The sequence below is a fragment of the Lipophrys pholis genome (assembly GCF_963383615.2).
Source record: "Lipophrys pholis genome assembly, chromosome: 9".
Taxonomy (NCBI): domain Eukaryota; kingdom Metazoa; phylum Chordata; class Actinopteri; order Blenniiformes; family Blenniidae; genus Lipophrys; species Lipophrys pholis.
The window spans coordinates 3,314,434-3,334,752 of record NC_137639.1 but is presented as its reverse complement, the minus strand read 5'-3'; the positions used below and the strand labels follow the sequence as shown (position 1 = coordinate 3,334,752).

The window sequence follows — 20,319 nt, the reverse complement described above, 5'->3', positions numbered from 1 at the left end:
TGTGTATGGATGTGTATGGATGTGTATGGATGTGTTCACGCATGCGCAGTCAGTTCCCCAATATGAAAATCAGTCATGTAAAAAGGCAGATCGCTACGCTGCCTTTGGGCGTAACCGTGCTATGCTAAATGCTAATTGGACGTTCACAGTGCATTAGTGAACTGATAGCGCGCTGCTACGCTCTCCAGCTAACTGATGGGTTAACAGGCAGGATACGGGCCGTGGTGGCTGTTTGTGTTTTTAGGTGGCCGGTTTAGTGATTCTAAGTGGCGCTAGAGAGCACATTTTGGCTCTCTGGGGGTGAATTTTTACATTTTCCCAAATTTTTCACCAGTTTTGATGAGCATGCCAAATTTGGTGAGCATTTGAGCATGTTTAGGGGGTAAAATATTTTCTCCCTCAGAGGTAATAGCGTTTGCAAGAGGGCCTTTTTTGGGTGAAAATCTTACTTTGAAAGGAAATTGCAGACTTCCTGTTGAATTTAGGTCAGGGATATCAGCACGTGATTTTTAGGTCTTGATGAGACGGACAATTGAGTTTTGGTTTGATCTCCCAACAACATTCCTACGGGCTGTGGTGGTCATTTTAGTGTTTCTCGGTGGTGCTCGAAAGCACATTTTGGCACTCTGGGGTTTATTTTTACATTTCCTTAAATTTTTTGCCAGTCTTGATGAGCGTGCCAAATTTGGTCAACATTTGAGGATGTTTAGTGGGTCAACTTTGGGCTCAAAGAGGCGTCAGGCATCAAAGAGAAAAACATTAAGCATACGAAATAAAATAGGGTCCGAAGTTTTGGCAGTGAGGCATGGAGATACTTCGGCATGGACGGTTGGCACTGCTGAACAAAAATTTCTTTGACCAGAAAGAGCTGGCTGAGAAAATTACGTCATTTTGTCCGGCAAGACCCCAGAGTGCCGAACTTTCTTCTTATTCTGATGGAGGTGATGTGGCCTTTAGTTCCATATCACCCAGCAGAACACTTGGTTCTCAGAGTGCTGTCCCCTGGAGGTTCCTAGGTTTTCTAAAAGTAGAATGGGAAGCGGAGCTTTCAGCTGTCAGGCTCCTCTCATGTGGAATCTAGCTCTCAGTTTCATTTGAGCCTAGTTTCCACTGTTCAGTATGTGCCTGTACGGTACGTTATAGTATACGACGGTTAGTTAAGTAAGTAAGTAAGTAAGTAAGTTGTGAATAATACCAAAACTCAACCGTTACCATGTATTTTTTCACCCTTCCATTGAAGTACCAGGCACTACAGAATGAGGCTGATAAGGGGGAGCAACAACACAGCCATCTACTGATTGATTAGTGACAGACGTCCCTCTTGGCAAGCAGCAATATGTAAATATCTCATCGGTCGCATGAATCCTCTGTTGTTGTTTACATACTCCGCTTGGCGCATGCTGGTTGTTTTGTTAACTTTTTTTTTTTTTTTGCGGCCGCGGAGATCCGGCAGGAACTCCCAGGTTGGTTCTTAGAGGGTCGAGAATACGATCGCGGAATGACGTCAAGTGCCTGTGTCGTTCACAACCAACAACGTTTTAACCATACTCTCTGGGGTGGGACTGTACAACAGTCGGGTGTGGGTGTGCTTTGCTTTACTGTCCCGTCCCGTCCCTCCCGTTACATTCTGTGCAGTGGAAACAGGCTTTAGAGAGGCTCGTTAGAGAAGTAAGTCTTGTTCTGCAGGTGTCTCCACCTCTGACTCTGGTTCTGTTGTTTTCTCTGTAAAAGTGCCCTGAAATGACTGTGTTGTATTTGGTGCTGAAAAATTTAATTGACTTAAATTCTTAATTTCCATCTTCCTCGTTAATCATTTGCAGTCATCAAACCAAATGTTTTATGAAAGTCTTTCTTCTAAATAATTCACAATATGCCACTAACAAATGTTGGAAAAATCCTTTTTGAACTGTGATGGATGATGTGTGTACTCTCAGCTGTCCCAAATACTGATATTCAAACACACATCATGAATCTGCCACCAAAGTAAAACGGTTACTGGAGTATTTTCTACACATAGATAGTGTTCAGGTGTGTGTCAGCTGTCATGAAATGTACACACGTGCTGTACATTTACAGCATTTACATATAAACAGTAAAATCATATTGGTCGGTTTGTAGTGAGGAAGAGTGACTGGGAATTCATCTTCCACTTCAAATTTCCTTTCATCATTTGACAGGAGAACTAAAACCAAAGGTGCCCACCAGTCCTATTCTATATACATACAATCCTTCACATGGACCTTTTTCGCCGTCCGGACTTCCAGAGGGAGCTGCCGAGATCTTGGGAGGTTTCTCTCAAAGCCCTCTCCTCCGTCCTCCTGCTTTCCCTCTCTCCTCGATCTCTGCTGCTTCTCCTTTTCTTCTTTCTCGGTCCGTCTTTGTGTGCGCACTGTTACAGGGTAGAAGGACTTCACCAGCGTTGACCTCTGTCGCAGAGATTTACTGTCTGTAAAAACAAACATACACTGATTGAAACAAAAAACATCTTTCTTATTTTTTAGTTTTGAGACTGCACCAGCCAGTAAACTTTTCACAAAAAGCTTAGTGGGTTTCTTTATTGTGATGAAGTAAAACTGTTCATTTCTCTTTCACATGGTTGCACATCTGTGAGGATACATGTGTTGGTGGGCTGTGCAGTCGAGCTGAAAAACCAAAGAAAAATGGGTCAAATCTCATCTGCCAAACTAAAACTTTCCTTGCTGTTGTCTTGTTTGTTTTATTTGTATTGGATAATTGAAGCTTGAAGAAACAAGACGTCAACATTTTAACTAAATATTCATGGAACAATCACGAGCCTCAGTGTAAGAACCAGACACAGTCACAGCAACCTGGACCTCCTTCACCTCCTCCTCCACCATGAAGAACAGCCTCAACCTCCTCCTCCTCCTCCACCATGAAGAACAGCCTCAACATCTTCCTCCTCCTTCACCATGAAGAGCAGCCTGAACCTCCTCCACCATGAGGAGTAACCTGAACCTCCTCTTCCTCCTCCACCATGAAGAGCAGCCTGAACCTCCTCCACCATGAGGAGTAACCTGAACCTCCTCTTCCTCCTCCACCATGAAGAGCAGTCTGAGCCTCCTCTTCCTCCTCCACCATGAAGAGCAGCCTGAACATCCTCCACCATGAGGAGTAACCTGAACCTCCTCTTCCTCCTCCACCATGAAGAGCAGTCTGAGCCTCCTCTTCCTCCTCAACCATGAAGAACAGCCTGAACCTGCTCCTCCTTCACCATGAGGAGCAACTTGAACCTCCTCCACCATGAAGAGCACTCTGAATCTCCTCCACCATTAGGAGTAACCTGAACACCCGCCTCCTCCTCCTCCACCATGCGGAGCAACCTGAACCTCCTCTTCCTCCTCCACCATGAAGAACAGCCTGAACCTCCTCCTCCTTCACCATGAGGAGCAACCTGAAGCTCCTCTTCCTCCTCCACCATGAAGAACAGCCTGAACCTCCTCCTCCTTCACCATGAGGAGCAACCTGAACCTCCTCTTCCTCCTCCGCTATGAAGAGCAGTCTGAACCTCCTCCACCATGAGGAGTAACCTGAACACCCACCTACTTCTTCTCCTTCACCATGAGGAGCAGCCTGAAACTCCTCCTCCTCCTTCTCCTCCACCATGCGGAGCCACCTGAACCTCCTCTTCCTCAACCATGAAGATCAGTCTGAACCTCCTCCACCATGAGGAGCAGTGGGAGCCTCCTCCACCATGAGGAGGCCTCCATACTGGTGTGGGGGTTGATCCCACATGTGTGTTGGATTCAGTTCTGTGCTCTGACTCTACAGTGTTCACTGGTGTTGAGGTCAGGACGTCGTTCCACACGCTGCACTCCCAAACTCTCCTGTGGGGGGCAGTGTTGTTATCGTGGAGGAGAGAGTCTGGTTCCTCACTTTGAAGCTATGTGACGGACACTGGTTGCATCACTTCCTGTTGGCCTTGTGGAAGATGAGGATGATGCTGCTCAACACCCAACCTGTCCATGCAGCAGTCAAAGCGTTGGCTGCCTTTTCACCACACTTTTGTCTCGGTCGAAATGCGGTAGGTCAGGGGTCCTCAATAGGCGGAGCCAACTGTCTGGCCCACGCTGGACATCAACGTGAAATAAAGTGGAATTTGTGGGGAAAAAATGCGCTGCTTTGCCTTGTTTGTACCTCATCCCACACCGTAGTCGGAGTCGGACTCTGAGCGCATCTCACGTAATTACGTCAATCCGTGCTCTGCTCGGACGTCCATGGATTTCAATTTCAATACCCGCGAAACCGCCCGTCAATGAGCAGTAAGTCAAAATTAAACAAAGAAACAACATGACCTGCAGTGTGAAAAAGCACAAAATCAACCAGAAAAACCTTCAGTTCAACTCTGATTAGACTGAACAATTTTGTTTTATATTATATATATATATATCTGCACGCAGACCGGAGCTGTCAGCAAAGTGGATCATCTAAAGCGGCATGCCGCCAGCTTTAATGCAAACTACCGTCCAAAATCCCACAGCCGCAAAACAGAAATTGAAAACATAACGTCATACAAGCACTCTGTGTCTATGGTATGTTGGCATTGGCACAAGAGCGCAACAGCGCATCATCTCATGTTTTATGGAACCTCAGCAAAGCTAAGAAATCCTTTTCTGATGCCGAGTAAGAAGAATGTGCAATTGATATGGTTGATGCAGTTTCAAGTCACGATGGCAAAACAAGAAACCGGTTGTGAAGCTGTTAAAGATGTGTTTACACGTAGCGACAAGTTTGGCACAAATCTAAATTCCTGACAGCGTATCACGATTTTGACCTGATACAGGGTCGAGGCGTCACGCGCCATCATTGACAGTCGCAAACTTTTATCATGAGTCGTAACGGACCGTCACCAATATTGTTCTGGGGTGTTGCAAACTAATGCAAAGGTGTGCGCTGCAGCAGGCTGCTGTGCGCCGTTGCATAACGTCACTTTCTATCTTTAATCTGTCAGGAATGTGTAATAATGGGAGAATTTGTTACATTAAGTTTCGGATTTTGCTATGAGAGACGTGTCCAGCCGCCCAGGGCGCCCCGCAAACCAGAGGAAATGAGAATCACCTCGTCTCAGATGCGTCTCGCCCAGGGCGTAAAACAAGTCACCTCCGCAACTGGGTATGTATACAGTATATGACTCCACACACACCAGGAAAGTCACGCTCATTTAAGAACTCTATTTAGATGCATTACATCACATAATGAATGTCAGGAATGTGGCAGGAAGGATGGGAAAATGATATCCGTAACTCATTGTGTCGATGTGCAAACGCAGCTTAAAGCAAGTGCCGCTGTTGGATAATACTGCGACAAGAAGAGTGGAGGATTTAGCAGAGGAGTATTCTCCGGTCACTGACTTAAAAAAAGCAGAATCCAAAAACAGACTTTCTGATGCTCATCTTGGCCTCAGGATTGAGACGACAGGTTACATCAGAGGGATTTCCTCATCCCGTCACTTTTCTCACTGATTGGTGAGTGAATTCATTCATTTTTGTTAATTTGGCATCTAACTGGTGTATTACAACAACAATTACAACAATAGTACAAATAAGTTCATTTATATGTCAGTTTTTATACTACAAATGCAACCGACCACAATTAAAAACAATAAATAGATGAAATGAGAACAGAAACCAAAGCAGCATTGAAACAACATTGTGGAATTTAAAAAGTAACAAACTGTAAATCTCTCTCTGTATTTCTGTCTCCGTCTCTCTGTGTGTTAATAATTAGTTGGTTTTGCACTTTTGCTTTTTTATGTGACCCCCAACACAAGTTGTGAAAATGCCAGGCTTAGATTATTACGACAACCGCCTTGACTACTCAGCTAAAACATCTGCAATTAAAGCAATAGTGCAAAAACCCAGCGGCTGTCCCGGCCCTTGGTTTTGCATACTTGTCATATTTTAACCCTCGGTGCAACTAATTGAGGACCCCTGCTGTAGGTCGACCCTGGACAGCCTACAGCACAGACTGTCCCTGGTCAGAAGGTCGAAACAGTCAATAGCAAGCTGTCCACAACTGACACTCAAGATTTGTCCATTTTTTCATGGGTCCAACCCACATTCATAACTGTTGCTCCTTCCACAAATGTATGTTCTCTACAAATGTGGCACCATGTAAAAGGAAATAAACAGTGTTACAAATAGTACCAAACACAAACTTCTGTTTTGTGTGTAGTTAGGATGATTACCTGTGAATGTCCTGAACACGCCAAAGTCCCTCTCCATAACGACGGCCTTATGATTGGTGGAAAGGCAGGAAGTCCGATGCAAACTATGAGCTGTCTTCTTCCGTCGGTTGCTTGTTAAAAAGGCCATGTTGCTCGGCATCGCTGCGGAATCTGAGGAGCAAGACAAGATGTTCATTGTTAATTGAGCCGTTTGTGCAGCGAATCACAACACGAGAAGTTGAGCCAAGCATTTGTGCTGCATATTCATTTCTATGACAAGAGGCTTTCCCAGTGTTTCTATTTAGTGGCAAAAGAATCCAAAGGGCTCTTTGAGTATTGAACGCTGACGACCCCTGAGCAGTGATGCCGGTAGTTAGTAACGTGTTACTCTCATATGACCACTTTCTTCAGTAACGAGTAATCTAACGCGTTACTATTTCCCAACCAATAATCAGATTAAAGTTACTTATCAAAGTCACTGTGCATTACGAGTGTAGCATCCCACAGGACGGGTTTCTTTTCTCTAAAGCTGCTATTTTATTAAAAGAGAACCGGGCTGCTCCTTCATTCTCCTCTAAGCAGACACTCATGCAGTCCATGCAGCCTCAGCACGCTCACCTGACCCGCATCATCAAATCAAATACTTCATTTGCCCCTGGGGAGCAATTAAAATGTCGCATTTAGCAGGCAGTGAAAATAAATAAATAAATAGATAAATAGTGCAACAACAGATGACAACTACATCACCGGGTAAATAAATACCAATAATTGTAAAAATCTGAACATAAAACCATGAGTCAGATAAAACAAAAGAATGTAGGTCAAAGGTTAAACATGTATAAACGGTGCAGGAGGCCAGGCAGCAGTCAGCAGAGTTTTTAGCAAAACCCGAGGCTGTGAGGGGTGTTGTTGGCAGCTGCTGAAAGTAACTAAAAAAGTGGTAATCTAACTTAGTAACGTTTAAAAACACGTAATCGGTAAAATAACTAAGTTACTTTTAAAGGAGTAACTAGTAACCAGTAATCAGATTACTTTTTTTCAAGGAAACTGTGGCAACACTGCCCCCGAGTTAGGTAAACCTTGAATATAAGGAAGTATTTAACCCAAATTGAAGAAAGCAAAGTTATAGTTCTTCAAACTAAAATGGAACTTGACCGCTGGGTTTCTAACTGAACTTCATGACACTCAAACCAGAAACAGATGAACATCAAAACCGAAGCACCAATCCTGGACGTTTCAAAGGTGTCATCACCTGGTGTCCTCACACATCCAGTCCTCTTTAAATTGTCTTTCAATCAATTCTTAAAATGTAATAGACAGATCTAACATATTGTAGAGCTCGTTCCGACCCTTTTTCATGAAAAGCATATTTGTACACTATGAAACATAAACTGTGATCCTGCCCATCCTCTCGCGAGTGTAAATGTGACATCATGGTGATAGCGTAGCAGACCTTTGCGCACGTACAGACACACACACGCACACAATGGTGGAGGCGTCTACAAACATGTACGCCGCAGAGCAACGCATCCCGGAGATATAGAATGAACTACAGTTCTGTTAGTGGTTAGCAGCTAAATGTAAACGAGGGTGGTGGTGCGGCAGCTGCTCAGCTGCAGAGTGGAAGGGCCTCCAGAGAGTGGTGAGGACTGCAGAGACGCTAATCGGGACTTCTCGTACTTCCATCAAAGACCTGGGTGCCAAACATTGTGTGTCACGACCTAAAAACATTGTGAGAGACTGCACACACCATGGACATTTCTCTAAACTTGGTTTTCTGGCCGGAGGACCCGCAGCCTGAAGTGCAGAACAACCAGGCTCTTCAACAGTTTCATTTCAGCCAGAAGACTCCTGAAATGCTGTCATGTCTGAGGATGATGCAATCATCCAGTGCAATAATTCCTCAGTGCAACTCAAGTTCTGTGATGCACTTTAGCATAGTTTTAAATGTGTGTTTTTATACCTTTTATACATTTATTCTTGCTTTTTTTGTAGACACCTAAGCCTAAGTTTGAGCCTTTTGCAGAAAATTTCATTCTCGTATGCGCCTATGGTGTGTATGTAAAAAATGACAATAAAGCTCTATCTCTCTATATCTACTGTGTGGTTCCTGATGCTCTGGTTTTCTGAGAACAGCAATCGAAAATATCCATTGGACATTCTCTACCACACCTTGACATAAACAGATTGGAAAGAAAATGTATGAGGCATATCCTGGAGTGTCTAGAATTAAAACGTTAAGGCAGAGCCATGTGCTCAATGCCAGACAGATTCCACCTGGATATTTAGAGACAATATCAAAATAAAAAAATTAAATGTGAGACTGAAGCCCTTTGGACCAAACCTCAGTCAGCTGTCAGTACAATTTGTACTACATTCTGGTAAAATCTTCCCAGACAACGTTGCTGCTGATCTGCAGAATGAATGTAAAATCAATGACAGCACTTGTTCCAAGATAGAAAAACACTCTGCCAACAACACGACAAGATCGTCATGTCATGGAGAGTCAACTTTTATTGTTTGTAACCTACCTCTCAAACAGAGAAATGACAGGAAGTCTTCAGTCTTGGGTTGGCGTCTGGTCAAACACGTGACAACAGCCAGGCTGTGCGTTTGGCTATCGTGTGATGATGACATCAACGCTGATGGTCCTGGAGAGCTGGGAGGCGACTGAGCGAACTTCCTCTGAGCCTGCAGCCGTGGTCTGTCCACACACATACAAACAGTATCAACATGAAATGTTACGGATTTTTTCCACTCATCTTCTAGAGCAGTGATTCCCAACCAGGGAGGCCGACCCCCAAGGGGGGCGCCAAAGATTCATGGGGGGTCGTGAATTCCCCCTGATTTTCTGATAACATTTGGTAGGGCCTGGTCAGTACCTGGGTGGGGGACCGTGAGGGAACACCATGAAGCCTGGGTGAATGCAGTGTGAGAGTGAGTTGTTGGTGGTGGTCGGAGGAGCCGATGGGGCAACATGGCAGACTTGCTTCCGTCAGTCTGCCCCATGGTAGCTGTGGCTACATACGTAGTTTATCACCATCGAGTATACAGTGAATGAATAATGCAATGTAAAGCGTCTGAGTGTCCAGAAAAGGGCTATATAAAACCTTTGCATTATTGTTTATCTTTTAAAAATAGGCGAGTCTGCATTTAATTCATACGTTAAGCATTGACATTAAAAGTGTATCAATAAAAATATTAAACAAAACGATTTAAAGGTGTTTGCAATATACAGAAATATGAGCTTGCAAAGTAAGCGACAGAAGAAAAAATGGCAGCGTGCCAGGCTAAAGATTAGGACGAATCAGTCAAAAGTTTCAAAACAAAAGCGTACCAAGAGAGTTAACATAGAATATGGCTTCATTGAAAGAATGGTAAATGGACTTCACTTATGTAGGACTTTTCAAGTGGGTGAGCAGTCCCGAAGTCCTTTACATCGTTAATCACATTCACAGGTGACACCAGGGACAATGCAGAGAAATTAGAGGGGGACCTTGACACAGTACATATTGAGGATGACTGGCAGGAAGCCATTGAGGTAATTAGTTTAATCTTCACATGAAACAGACTCACAGAGAGAAGGTATAAAATACTACACCACTTCCATATAACTCCTTATATATTGAATAAGATGGATGGTCAGACCTCCCCCCTAAATAATAAATGTGGAAGAGAAGTTGGTTTATATTACCACTATTTCTGGCAATGCAAACTGATCAAATGATTAATGCAATTTCTAGAGAACTGAGTGGTTCAGCATTAAGAGCGACCCACGCCTGTTCATTCTTGGCCTTTCATCAAAATCGGTTGCTTTGACTCGACCACATTTCAAATGGTGTGACAAACGGCTGTTCTCTATCATCTCGAGACTATCTCTCCACCCAGTTACATATTTCATACTGTATGTATGGGGAATGACCCCCCTGCTTGTCAGGGTACAAGGATATTTCTTTAAGACACTCCAGCTTGCCCGGTCACGCCCCACACGTTACCTATAAAGCGCCTGTGTGGGCGTGAATTCAGTGATTGTTTGATCTCCACTCAGTCAGGGTTCAGTATGTCAATCCGTTATACTCATAAAGAGAAAATCTGTGTGGGTTACAGCATTTATCCATTTACCAACTGTGGTTTGGAAGTCTGTCTGCCGGCAGCCTCCCTGATTGCTGTTTCCTTACCCATTAGGCTTGTTTCTTCTCTAAAACCAGCCAGTCTCTGTGGCTGAGATCCCCGATCCCGGCGTATTGCTGTGGTGCAGCTGACGAGCTTGGTGGAGCCCGTGTTGAGCGCAGACCCGAGAGTCGGCGAACAGCGGGACTGAACCCCAGCCGGTGATCTCCCGTCTCTCAAAGTTCCAAAGACGTATTGCTGTGGTGCAGTTAACGCGTCCGGTGGACTTCTCGCTGGGCTCTGCTCGGCGCAGCTGTACGGTGGGTGAGTCTCACGAACGACAACACTGAAGTGTATTTCTGCGGTGCAGCTGACACACTAAGAAGTCGTCTGTGTTGTGTACGAACCCTTTTCCCCTCAGTCCCACACCGAGTCCCAATTTGTCCCTCTGTGTGAAGCAAGTGCTGTTTACTAGCATGAGCTAACGGGATGCCGCAGGCCGATTGTAAACAAGGAAGTGTGTTGCTCAGGACGCGTCACGCTTAGGCCCCGCCCCCTTAGAATAAAATGAAAAAGAGTGAGATTGTAATGGCAGCTATGGCTGGCTACCAGGGACATCTTTGTGTGGGTTGTGGCATTTCTATGCACGTCCATCCTGGAGGATGGACATGACGTGTGTGTTATGCTTAGGTCACCAACATTCAAAGTTATCAAAGGAGAATCCACAGTCCTGTATGGACTGCTTTGTCATGCCTGCAACCACAAGAGAGGCCCGCTGCCGGTTTTTCGCTGTAAAACTTGCAGGTTCCCCTCTTCCTGCAGTTCCCAGTAGGAAAACTAAAAGAAGGGCGGAGCCTATGAGAGGTAGTGGGGAGCGTTCAGGGCCATGGCAGGTTCCCCTTCCCGCCCCTGTTATTGAGCCTACATCAGTCCATCCTCATACTAACCCCCTTTCTCCCCCGACTCCGGAATTGGAGGAGGAGGAAGAAGGGGAGGACGTGGATGGGGAGACTGTCTTCTCGTCTGAGGAATGTGACCTCTCTTGCGGACAGGAAATGGCAGAAACCACCTCTAGAGGTGGGGGAGCTTACCACTTTGAGGAGGTTATTGGCAGGGCAACCAGGGCTCTGGGTATTGCCCTCCCTGAGAACCTTGGGGTGCCCTCCTCTCAGTTTGAGGAGGTTGGAGAGGCACCCACTACACCCATACGAGTGCCTCTCCTGCCTGATTTTAAGGAGCTGGTGTGCAAACAATTCAGTGCACCGGTTACACACAGGTGGTCTGCAGGATGTTGGACACTGTCAAACATGCACGGCAGCAAGCACATTGCCCGTGGGCCGCTCCCTCCTGTGGATTCGGCTCTCATGGCACTGGTCTCTCCCTCCAGCTCTGTCCTAGGTAGGGCTACCAGCTCTAGCAAGAACTACAGGATCATGGACGGTCTGTTAGCGAAAATGCACAGGGCTATGGCTACACAGACCAGACTGGCTAACAGTGGAGCCATTATGTCCCGTCACCTGTCTCTCCAGCTACAAGATGGTTCTCAGGGATCCTGCTTTGTGGATGAGTTCCAGTCTGCTTCTTTATGTCTCTCCTCCATTATGAAGGAGCAGGCAGTGGCTTCAGGCAAAACTTTGGCTTCACTTTGGGTCGCCAGACGCCACCTGTGGCTGTTACAGTCTCAGCTCCAGCAGGGGGATTGAGACTGTTTTCTGAAGCTACCAGTGGATCCTTCAGCTGTATTTGGAGCGGACCCAGCTGGAATGTTGCCGCAAGCTCAAGAAAGTCGCCGCTGTGCAAAAGCAGTCTCCGGTGATCTACGGAGGAGGACTACAGGTCCAAGGCTACCGCCCGCAGTTTCTCCGCAAACCACCTGTAACAACGTCAGCCACCTTCACTGCAGTACACGCCCGTCAGCATGCTTGTATGTTACGAGAGGAGCGGTCCACCCTCTTGAAGAAAAAGGCCATAAGAGAAGTGAAGCACAAGGATCACAAGGCTGGGTTCTACTCCCACTAGTTCCTGTCCCAAAGCGGGATGGGGGCCTTCGCCCTATCCTGGACCTCAGAGAGCTAAACAAATATCATCGTCCTCTGAGGTGCAGAATGCTGACGATCCTCAGGGTCAGGCAAGCCATCTCTACAGGAGAGTGGTTTGCGGCAATAGACCTCAGGGATGCTTACTTCCAGATATCCATCTGGCAGGGGCACTGGCGGTTCCTGAGGTTTGGCTTTGAAGGCAGGATATTCGAATTTCAGGTGCTGCCCTTCGGTATATCTCTGGCTCCCTGCACATTCACCCAGTGCATGGATGGATTACTTGCACCCATGAGACAGCAAGGGCTCAGGATCCTCAACTATCTGGACGACTGGCTGATATGTGGGAGCTCAGAGGAACAATGCTGCCATCATGTGGCTCTCCTCCTGGAGCACATCCATGGGCTGGGCCTACAGCTGAACAGCGAAAAGAGCAGGCTTCAGCCTTCCCAGGTGACGGTGTTTCTGGGCATGGTTCTGAACTCCAGGAGGGGGACCGTCGTTTTGACTCCGGAAAGGCAGCAGGCCTTCATAGCCTGCCTCAATCATTTCCGGCTACACTCCCTTGTCGATTGGGGCCTTTGTCTTCACCTCATGGGTCAAATGGCCGCCATGGTGCAAGTAGTCCCTCTCGCACTCCTGCATATGCGGCCTGTCCAAAGGTGCCTGTCTCACCGGACCCCGGTGATGGTTTCTCAGGGACTTTACATGGCACCTTCGCTGGTGGAGGGACTCGGCCAATATAGCAAAAGGGAGTACTCCAGGGGCCGTGATCTATCGCCAGCTAGTCTTCACCAATGCGTCCCTAAAAGGCTGGGGCGCTGTGCACGAAGGCTGCGGGGTCAAAGGGCTCTGGACTGGCCATTGGGTAACCCAGAACATAAATGTACTGGAAATGAGAGCAGTCTTCCCCGCACTTCAGCAGTTCCTGACAAGGTTGAGAGGCGACCACGTCATCGTCAGGACAGACAGTGTCGTGACTGCAGTGTACATCAACAGGCAGGGAGGCCTAGGTTCCCCTGCCCTTTGCAAGCTGGCAACCCAACTGTGGCGGTGGGCTCACCCACTCTTTTGCTCACTCAGAGCTGTACATGTTCCAGGACTGTCAAACACAGCAGCAGACATCATGTCAAGAAAGGGCCCACATCCGGGGGAGTGTGCGGCTCCATCCTCAGGTAGTCGAGGATATCTGGCGTCGCTTCGGCAGGGCAGTCGTCGACCTGTTTGCTTCGAGAGAGTTCAAACATTGCCGACATCGTCTTCTCTCTCAGGAACGACAATCCACCTCTGGGATGGGATGCTCTGGCACACAAGTGGCCCAAGGCTCTGCTCTACGCCTTTCCTCCTTTGGGTCTTCTCCCACCCCTCCTCCAAAGGATCAAAGTGGACAGAGTAAAGCTGCTCTTAGTGGCTCCCCTGTGGCCCCACATGCCATGGTTCTCAGAGATTCCACCTCTCTTGGAAGGAACACCATGGGAGCGCCCACTTGTTTGACCCCTTCCCCGCAGGACTCAGACTGGTGGTCTGGCCCCTGAGAGGGAATGATTCTTGCCTTTGGCTTTTCCGAGCCTGTAGTCCAGACGATGCAGGAAGCCTGGGCACCATCCACCAGGGCTGCTTATTCATACCGTTGGGGGCTCTTTACTGCTTGGTATGACGCACGCAAGTTGGACCCCTACTTAACCACAGTCCAGGAAATCCTGCCATTTCTGCAGTAACAGCTTGAGGCAGGAAGGTCTCCCATTACTTTGCGAGGTATGGTGGCAGTGATTAAGGCTGTTCGGATTGGTGAGTGTGCACTTAGTGAAGGCAGCTGATCCTTGATTTCGCAACTCAACTTTTCTGCCCAAGGTTTTATCCGAATTCCAGCGGTCCCAGTCGATTGTGCTGTGCTCTCTTACCAACTATGAGGGAGACTAGGAGGACCGGAGCCTGTTTATGCTATGCCCAGTTAGGGTTCTGGCAGAGTACATCCAGCCCACATGGTCTTATAGGAAGACCGATCAGCTTTTTGTCTCCTTTGACACGAGCGAATTGGGCAGGCCCCTGTCGAAATCTAGACTGTCCCACTGGGTTGTGGAAACAGTCCAGCAGGCGTATATGCACTCTGGGATGCCTGTCCCGTCCGGGGTTCGGGCACACTCAACCCGTGGCATGGCTACTTCATGGGCTTTATGGCGAGGTGCTTCACTGGCTGCCATTTGTGCAGCAGCCTCATGGTCATCTGAGTCCACCTTTGTTAAGTTCTACCATCTAAATGTAGCAGCTAGTCCCTCTTTTGCGGAGCGAGTGCTGGGAGTGGCTCATCAGTAGATGACTGGACAGAGACCAGGCCTCTACCTGTGTAGGGTCTCCTTTGTGATTACTCATGGACCCAAGTCTCCTTGACGGTGTTGGCCTTTGCGTCTTATAGAGCCTTATCGAGGTTCCTTGGGTCTTTCTGGTGTCCTGTGGTCCAACCTAAGCAGTCCCTCTACCTTTTAGGCTTGGCCCTTGTGTCTTGCAGGGCATCATCTGATTGGCATGTAAATAGTGTACATTTGTAAATAGTTCATCTGTCACATTTCAGTGTATTGGGTTATGGGCTGCACCATCTCATCACGGGGTGTCTTAAAGAGTTACCCCATACATATGAAATATGTAACTGGGTGGAGAGATAGTCTCGAGACGATAGAGAACGTATGGTTATATTGTAACCGTGGTTCTCTGAGTGAGAGACTATCTGTCTAGCTCTTTTGGCCACTCGGAGACACGAGTCGATCAAAAGTATCACTGATTTACTACCACACAGGTGCTTTATAGGTAATGTGTGGGGCGTGACTGGGCAAGCCGGAGTGTCTTAAAGAAATATCCATGTACCCTGACGAGCATGGGGGGGTCATTCCCCATACATATGAAATATGTAACTGGGTGGAGAGATAGTCTCTCATTCTGAGAACCACAATTATAATGTAACCATACGTTATTGGCTAGAAAATATATCCTGATGTATTGGGTGAAGGATAAACCACTAACCATTGCACAGTGGTACAGAGAGATATTTAGAGTCCTCTCTCATGCAAGGATTACTGCAGTTCAGAGAGGTAATGTAAGGTATTTCACAGACGTGATCTCCTAGCCTCAGCTATTTACCCAAAAAATGTACTCAACTTGTGATGAGGTTACGGACTGACATAATTTTTGTCTTTGTGTCTCGTTTTCATGTATATATTAAGTTTGACTGTAAAAGATCTTGGAAAACTACTCACTATAGTATGAATGATATTGGGTTGCGAGGTGGGGTGGGGGGCTGGCAGCTGGGTCTCACCTTGTATTGATTGTATGACATGGTACGGTGGCATTATTTCTTCTGATTCATTTACCATTTATTTTCTTTCAAATGCAAATTTATTTAAATAATTAACATACCCCTAGTTTGTTTTCTTTTTTCTTTCTTTTCCCTTCATCTTGTTTCAAAGGTGAAATGTGATACATTCTTTTGTGTGTGCAAGATAAATAATCTAGCTTAGAAAATGTATGGATTTTCTTTTTATGTCATTTCGGGTTTGTGTGAGAGGAAGTTTGTTTGTAATGTATATGTGTACCTCTTCGAAATACCACGGTTATTTTTGTTGCTCTTGGTCTCTGACAACCCTTGGTTTATATCCTGACAGTGAGCAGACAGGCGACTGAGTCAAGTCTGTAGTTTAATTTACTGAGAAAAGAGAACAAATGAAAGTCAAATCAAAACTTAAAATGACAAGTGAAATATGTTTAGTTCATAAATTCTACGACTAATCTGTGAAAGTATTCTGACATCATTGAACCTCCTTAAAAAACAGGGGAAACTATTTTCTCTGACTTAACTAATTGAGAGTTATGTTATAAACAATGATGAACAGCTCAACTATACCCATATAAACATGAACAAAACATCTGTAAATTAGGAGCCAAAGCTGTGCAAAAAGGAGATTTTTTGTCCAGATAGTCCCCTACTTCAAGTTGTGATGTGAAGGACAAGCCCTACAGATAAGTTACACTCCCAGCTAACAAAAATGCAAACTTGCAAAAATGCATTGATAGTTACCTTTTGTTGGAAAAGTCATCTTTGCAATGATAGAAGCAGGGAGCATGTACAGGGTGCAAAGGCCAACTCCAGCTGGGACCAGGTGAGAGGAGGGATTGACACCGTCTCACACCGTTCACCACAGATCCTTCAGACATTAGACAAGTAAATACTTTGTAAATAACAATAATATCAAGTCATAGTCAACAGTTTTAATAAATTTAATGTTATATTTGGAAACGTATACAAATATTAATTATGGTATCTGACAAGAGAGGTATGCTACTGATTAAAGCTTCATGGAGAATTCCAATTTATTGAAATATTGTGGTTTGCAGACCTGTTTCTTCACCCATGTTATTCAGAAAACACAGAGGAGCACAATCGCTATGTAATCACTCATTGTATTTGGCGCACACATAAAATATTGTGCTGATTTACAAATAAAGCAAACTTGTTTTTTTCATTCTAAATGATTTTCAGTTTGAATGAGGATGAACAGATTAATGTTACTAAAAAATCTTTTAAATACACTTCCCATAAAAGGTATCACATCTGCACCGAGAATAAACCAATACACAAAAACAACACCCTTACTTCCTTACTTAAGACATGTCAGCATCCGTATCCCTTTATAAAAAACCCTAGATTAAGTGTTAGAAATACACAAGAACTGCAACAGCAGTTAATACTGGCAAATATGTCCCCTGAACATGATCATAAACACAGAAGCTTGTAGTATTTGAACAATCTCTTAACTATATATGCTGCAGAAAATATAAGGCACAGGATGCAGCTTGAAATATTACTTAGGTACCACGGAAATTTGAGGTCCATGTAGGTCGAGTGGTATTCAGGAAAATACCACAAACACCATGTAAACAGTCCATAATTAAAGTTGTTTGTTTAGGCTTGGCTAAGCCAGGCTAGCCATCCGCCGGCACTCATTGATAGGAAGCTGCAAAGGCCTCAGCCGCCACCGCCGAGGCGAATTACTTCTTGGCTCCGTCCCCGAGCCGAGAAAGTTTGTTTTTATCTCATAAAGAATGACGTCTAATTTTGCAGTCTGAGTTTCAAGGATGACCTGTGTCAGCACTTTTAGAACCTCTATGCTACTTGTAGTAAACTTAAGTCTACAGTGCAGGAAACAAGTGGATCTTTCTCAAAACAAAACAGCCTTTAAGAGGCGCTGTCCGACTTCATAGTTAGAAAAACTTCTGAACAATCATGCAAAGGTTGTACTGTGCAATTTCTTTTTCAACAATAATGTAATAAAATTGTCTTCAACTTTTTAAATCACTCTGATTCCTGTGTATTCTGTCTCCCTGAGGTTTTAACTAGGACAATTCTCCTGACAACTTTGTAGGTAAATAACCAAGTCAACTATAAAATAAAGGCCTGCCTGACACATTTGCAGGATCAAGAGGTCTTCAGTCTACAAGATGGGGTTTTTAGGTTCTGTGTCTCAGCCCTGGCATGGCAGGTCACCAGCGTTGGCCTCAGCCAGTTTGAGTCCTTACTGCCACTGAGTGCCCACCCTACGCCCTTTCTGGAGGCTCTGCACCACCTCATCCGTGTCAGCAGTGAATGAGGCGTCTCCTGTTTTCTCTCGACCAATATCAAATTGGAAAACGAAAATCGGATGGTTTCCCGTTGTCCGACATCAAAATAAAAATCGAATGGCCGAAAGGTACACGCACCTTCAGCTCTGCTGAGCAACTGGTGGCACAATAACAATCAAGACCAAGTGCATTAGGATTGGAAGGGTACTGACCTCTGAGGCTGCTGGGGCCTTGTGACCTTAACGTCCTGGTTGGGATGGAAGAACTCCGCAGCGTCTGCGTGATTTTAGATGTGTAAGGGTTTTTTACCGGGAGTTTCACTGGTTCTGGATATTTTGGATTCAGCAGCAGCAATGTATTCTGTGTTTTATGGGATCGGAGAGTTCTGGTTGATAAGGAATTCCCATACACATGCCCATGCTGTAGCTGTTTGTGCTTTGGAGTGGGTGTAAGTTTCCTTGTAGACGTTTTGGACTGCTTTTCCATTTTATGTACTGAAGTAGTACATCTCTTTATTTCTTGCTGGTCGTTTGTGCGATCATAAGCGTCAAGGCGTGTCAAATCATTTGTACTTTTGCATCTGTTTTTGCGTGGCCTGCAGATGACTCGTTGTTGTGTGCATGTAGTCTTTGCATTGCGTACGTTTCGGTGTGTGAGTTTGTTCGTTAGACGTGTTGTCTTTTGCTGAGTGTGTAAATGTGTATTTTTCAAAGCGAGTTTACGCACACGATTATGTATGTGCGAGTGCTTGTGTGTGGAACTGTGTTTGTCTCTGAATTCCCTGAGGGAGAGGAACAGAACTTTGCGGACCAGACGTTCTTCACACCATGGCATCCCATCACTGATGTCCTGCACAAACACAAAATACACCATACATTGTGTTCTGGTTAGCAGCCAAAGGTTATCCCATTTGCATATGATAACTTAAGCAGTCCTGCAGAGAAGATGATTGATTGTGATTATAAATGTCAGTATTAGAATTCTTTTCTGGAAATAAAAAGCGAGTTTAAGTTCAACAATACAAACTTGTGCTTAACCCTCTTGCAAACATTTTTCAGAGAAATTCATTTCAGTCAATTACATCAGTGGTTCTCAACCTTTTCTCATCCTGGACACCCTGCATATTTAAGATCAACCCTGAGGACCCCCCCGTCCCCACCCCTGTAAATCTCATAGGACAGGGGTCTTTAATTATTTCCTCCCGAGGGCAAAAACCAGACGAGCGTGATAAACCAAGGGCCGGAAGAGTCACGGGTTTTTTGCATGACAGTAAAAGTTGTTTTAATTGTAGATGTTTTAGCTGCTATTACCATCATTACTGTTATCAATGTTATTATCATCGTTATTATTATAGTAGTAGTCAAGGTGGTTGTAGTAATAATTTAAGCCTGGGATTTTCAAACCTTGTGTTGAGGGTCACATGAAAAAGCCCTCTTGAAAAAAGTGAGTGTAAAACCAACTAGAAAATCCCCGGAGGAAATGTTTTCAGTGCCTGCCCCCCGCCGCCGACCGACGTCAGGCCACGTTCACACAGTTAGCATGTCAGCTCGCCAACATAACACACATTAGCATTTTTCATCTGTCGGTCCCGTAACCCAAACCCAAACCTGAGGGTGGGGTCAAAAGTAGGCGGGACCCGGCTCATCAGCTAGCGAGCCGTAACTCTAGCCCCCCCCCCCCAGGCCGTCCCCCAAATATCAGCTCAATTGAACAAACTTTGTTAGCATGCTAACTAGCATGCTAGGCTCGTATCTGTTATCTTCTAGAAAATCCCACAGGTGACTCTCCTCTGCTCACCCTTCAGCTCCTCATCCTCCTCCTGCTTCACCTCCTCCTCTCCCTCCAGATCCTCCTCCTGCTTTGCCTCCTCCTCTTCCTCCTTCCTCTCTGTCTTCCTCTCCCTCCAGATCCTCCTCCTCCTCCTCTTTCTCCTTCCTCGCCGTCCTCCTCTCCCTCCAGATCCTCCTCCTGCTTCGCCTCCTCCTCTTCCTCTCTGTCCTCCGCTCCCTCCAGATCCTCCTCCTCCTCCTGCTGCTTCGCCTCCTCCTCTTTCCCCTTCCTCTCCGTCCTCGTCTCCGGCCAGATCCTCCTCCTCCTGCTTCTCCTCCTCCTCTTCCTCCTTCCTCACAGTCATCCTCTCCCTCAAGATCCTCCTTCTCCTGCTTCTCCTCCTGTTTCGCCTCCTTCTCTCCGTCCTCGTCTCCGGCCAGATCCTCCTCCTGCTCCTTCGCCTCCTCCTCTTCCTCTCAGTCCTCCTCTCCCTCCAGATCCTCCTTCTTCTGCTTCTCGTCCTGCTTCGCCTCCTCCTCTCCATCCTCGTCTCCGGCCAGATCCTCCACCTCTCATCTCCCCCGCTCTCATCTCCTTCTCTCCTCCTCCTCC

General features: G+C 46.0%; 1 protein-coding gene across 1 annotated transcript; it reads right to left on the bottom strand.

The window, feature by feature from the left end:
* Nucleotides 1–1,432: 1,432 nt before the first annotated feature.
* On the bottom strand, nt 1,433–16,710 carry LOC308114969 (uncharacterized protein). Its single transcript, XM_080472244.1, has 4 exons — nt 16,397–16,710; nt 8,716–8,888; nt 6,206–6,355; nt 1,433–2,446 (listed from the first exon to the last, which is right to left on the bottom strand). The coding sequence occupies exons 1-4, from the start codon at nt 16,531–16,533 to the stop codon at nt 2,208–2,210; spliced, it is 699 nt and encodes a 232-aa protein (XP_080328370.1). The 5' UTR covers nt 16,534–16,710; the 3' UTR covers nt 1,433–2,207.
* Nucleotides 16,711–20,319: the final 3,609 nt, after the last annotated feature.